General features: G+C 44.7%; 1 protein-coding gene across 1 annotated transcript; it reads right to left on the reverse strand.

The window, feature by feature from the left end:
- Positions 1–1,743: 1,743 nt before the first annotated feature.
- LOC124653734 (myb-related protein 306-like) lies at positions 1,744–3,411 on the reverse strand. The gene is made up of 3 exons (XM_047192796.1): positions 3,105–3,411; positions 2,862–2,991; positions 1,744–2,769 (listed from the first exon to the last, which is right to left on the reverse strand). The coding sequence occupies exons 1-3, from the start codon at positions 3,235–3,237 to the stop codon at positions 2,097–2,099; spliced, it is 936 nt and encodes a 311-aa protein (XP_047048752.1). The 5' UTR covers positions 3,238–3,411; the 3' UTR covers positions 1,744–2,096.
- Between the last annotated feature and the right edge of the window lie 448 nt (positions 3,412–3,859).

Consider the following 3,859-nt stretch of genomic DNA (forward strand, 5'->3'; position numbering starts at 1 on the left):
ATATCATCAAGTAGAGACACACATAGGACTAGTAGCTATCCGATATACATGGTATATGTCTATCCCGAGGCCAAAATCCCTACTGCTCTGGAGACGCGGGTGAACCCGAGGTCTCTACGGGTGGAAATAGGCGACGGCCGGCGATATTGCGCTCCAGTAGAAGTACCAGAAGTACCATCAACAGAAGTACGGGGAGAACCACCAAAAGAATGGCTATGAGAAGGACCACCGTGATGAACCAGTGTGCTCTCACGCCCACCCTCCGGGGCATGACCAAAGTGCTGGTTCCCGGAACCTCCCATTCCCTACATGTTCCCTAGAGGTCTGTAGAAATAATATATCAACATCTACAACAAGAGATATTTACTACTCCCTCTGTCTCAAAATATGCTGCTCACCTTTGTTAGATACAGAAGTATATAGATGCATTTTGGTTGAGAAACTTATTTTAGGACAGAGGCAGTACTAAATTGATCATAAAATCATTTCTCACTATATATTTTGATGTTGAGTATTATCATTTTTAGAGACTTGGTCAAATGTAGAGATTTTTAATTAAAAACAAAGCTGGAATTTCAAATAATATGCAACAAAGAGAGTGGTCTACATGAATGAGAACAAAGGAGAATAACTAATGAATCAAGTTGTTTGTTTCTTGGTTTGAGGTTGCTTATCACGTGTACCACGTGATAATGAATCGAGTTGTTTGCTTGCACCTCGTAAAAAATGCTAGATTTTTTTCTTTAGGGATTAGATGTGCATGCCATAGTAAATTAGTAATAATAAAAATAAATAATTTCGTAGGGTTTAGGTTTACTGAAAGCTTTCTCTTGTATAAGTGCAAACTGGTTCAATAAGAAAGATTCATAAGATTTATAATTCATCAAATCGAACAATATGTTTGTACTGAAAATACCAAGGATTGGGACCGAAAATTTATCTATAATTCATTTGAATCAAGGTGGTCCTTTGGCGATAATTTATCTATCTAAGGTGGCATGCATCACAGATATGCACATGTCTGTAGTGACACATCATATAATAATGTGCTCCTTTCTGTTTATAAGAAAAAAAATGCTCACTCTCAAACATGAAAAATATGTGATAGTGTTAAGAATATTGCCTTTTGAGACATAACATATTCTTTCTTTCAAAAATAGTATATTAGATTCATCTGGAGAGATAAATTAAGGAAATATTTACCTTAACCGCAAAGGGACAATTTTTCATAAATTGATATATGGTTTCTGAAGGTAGCACCCATCATATATATGTGAATTTGACTTTAATTGTGGTTTATAAAACAACCCAGTATATTCTTACTACCACAATCCCAAAAAAAAAAATCCATAGTTGACGTACCGAAATGATTCGGTAGAGCATATGATTTTCAAGCATTAAATTGCATCAAATAAATGCATGACAACTCTATGTTTAACTGAGTCAAATATGAAAAAAAAATAAGCATATAAACTTCTAGTATGATTTTAATGTGGCCCGTATTGCAATTCTTCCACATGTTAAAAATTGGGAATTTCAAGCCTCTTCCACTCACTTTGATATTTTAAAAGTCGTAGCAATATTATATATCTTTTCATAACAGTGTATTTGACGTCTGAGCTGCAAAACAAAATATTGTCAGAAGTTAATTGAACTCCACTTGGCTGAATTTGATCCATGGCAAATAAAACTTGCAAGAAATACATGAAACCAATAAGTTATATACTCTAATTAATGGGGTAAGATTAATACTCTAATAGTATAAAGAGTTCTCTAATAGTATAAATTAAGCATCTATATGTAACATCTATATAGATCTTTCTCTTACAGGATGTACACTTCTTTCTTTATCCCGCTGCTGCAGGATCCATTTAGGACATGATCAGTTCGAAACCTAATTAACATCGGAAACAGTAACTAAAATCTAAGAAGATTAAACAAACTGGATCGACACCCAGCTCGATCTAAAATCACCGAGAATTGGAATCCCCGGCCTTTAGTTGTTTCTGCTCAACTACTCGATCGGCGATCACCTTTCTTGAATATTTGTTCTTGTTCTAGTCGATTAATTCCCGGTTGGTACACGCGCGCCGTACTTAGAAGAACTCACTGGGGTCCCCCAGTGGCACCACGTCGTCCATGAGGCCCCCCTCGCCGTGCCCCATGCCGTCGTCGAGCAGCCAGCTCTCTATCATGGAGAACGCTGGCGGGGCGCCAGTGCTGGCCAGGTTGCTCGTCTGGGACGAACCCTCAGGCGTCTGCGCCGCGACCGTGCCACCGCCACTGTGGCTCGCCGACGGGGACGCCGCGGCATCCCAGGAACACTGTGGCTGCTGGTGCGTGGTAGCCGTCGTGGACGTAGTCGACCCCGACGCCTCCGGTCCCTTGCTGCTGCCTCCGCGGCGCATCCACCCCTCCAGAAGCCGCGCGATGTTGTCTGCGCTCGAGGCGTACGTCGTCACCGACCCAGGTGGCGTCGGCAACGCCGGCACCGCTAGCGCCTTTGCGGCGGACGACGGAGAAGGCTCGATCGAGAGCGCGTCACGCAGCGCCTGCCGCGCCGTGTGGATGTCCGTCTGCAGACGGCGCTCCCACTGCCCCTTGGGGGCGGCCGCCTTTGCGACACTGCCGCCGTCGCCACCCTCGGAGGCGCCGCCCTCATGACCTTCGGCCTGCATCTTCTTGAGCTTCTTCTTGAGGTGTGTGTTCCAGTAGTTCTTGATGTCGTTGTCCGTTCGCTCCGGCAAGTAGGACGCTATCGCCGCCCATCTGCCAACCACAAGCCCATATCAGCAATATTGTCCATGAAACAAAGAAACAAAGAAATAGACAGAAGGAAATTAAGAGAAGATTATCATCACCGGTTGCCGAGAAGCGCCTGGAGGTGGACGATGAGCTTCTCCTCCTGGTCAGTGAAGTTCCCGCGCTTGATCCCCGGCCGAAGGTAGTTGGTCCACCGAAGCCGGCAGCTCTTGCTGCACCGCATCAGCCCTGCACGATATCCGAATTACTTAACAAAGTCTGTCAACTGGAACCTCCAACTCCAATTCACATGCACACAAGACACAAGATCGACATCGATCGAACTATGCTGCAGTCCGTACCGGTGTTTGTCGGCACGGCGCGCCAGTTCCCGGGACCGTTCTCTTGGATGTAGGAGACGAGCATGAGGTCCTCCTCCGGCGTCCAGGGCCCCTTCTTCACGCCCACCTTGTCGCAGCAGGGCGGCCTCCCCATGGCGCCGTCGTCGCCGCTTCCGTGCGCGGTGACCGCGGGTAGGAGATGAAAAGTATCTTCTTGGCTGGCTAGGCACGAAGGCAGGGACCGGCCGGTGCAATTAAGCGGATGAGGTAAAAGGCGGGTGGGGGCTAGTGATATATATAAGCCATGGCTTGGCCTCTTGGAGAAAAGAAGAAATGCTAGCTACCACACTGTCTACTGGGTTTTGACCCGGAGTAGAACGATGACCTAATACACTGCGACATGACTTGACACATGTTACAGCAACATCATATCTACACATGCACACGAAAATGAAGAGGGGGAGGAGGAGAGCCACACATCAGCAGATCGCCAATATTATTGTAACGGGCTGTGTGAATGGATCCAGCCATGGGTTTGGTTTGGTCCTTGCTGCTTCAGGATATCTGCCATTTTGGTTTCCATCATAAATGAGTGCACTTAATTTCCAATTGAAAAAAAGAGTACACTTGGAAATATATAGAGTAACTACGTGCCTTATCTTGCTAGAAATGGATTTTAAATGTCCATTAGTTGTATGTTGTAGTAGTATCTTATTTTTTGTGAGAAATTATATGTTGATATTGTATTGATTAGGTAGTTGGATGCATATGTTTAC

This window comes from Lolium rigidum, chromosome 5, assembly GCF_022539505.1.
Source record: "Lolium rigidum isolate FL_2022 chromosome 5, APGP_CSIRO_Lrig_0.1, whole genome shotgun sequence".
Lineage (NCBI taxonomy): Eukaryota > Viridiplantae > Streptophyta > Magnoliopsida > Poales > Poaceae > Lolium > Lolium rigidum.

Coding starts and splice junctions, on each gene's coding strand:
- LOC124653734 (XM_047192796.1), bottom strand. CDS start 3,237: ATGGGGAGGCCGCCCTGCTGCGACAAGGTGGGCGTGAAGAAGGGGCCC. Junction 2,992..3,104: donor CGCCGTGCCGACAAACACCG/GTACGGACTGCA, acceptor GATATCGTGCAG/GGCTGATGCGGTGCAGCAAG. Junction 2,770..2,861: donor CAGGCGCTTCTCGGCAACCG/GTGATGATAATC, acceptor TGTGGTTGGCAG/ATGGGCGGCGATAGCGTCCT.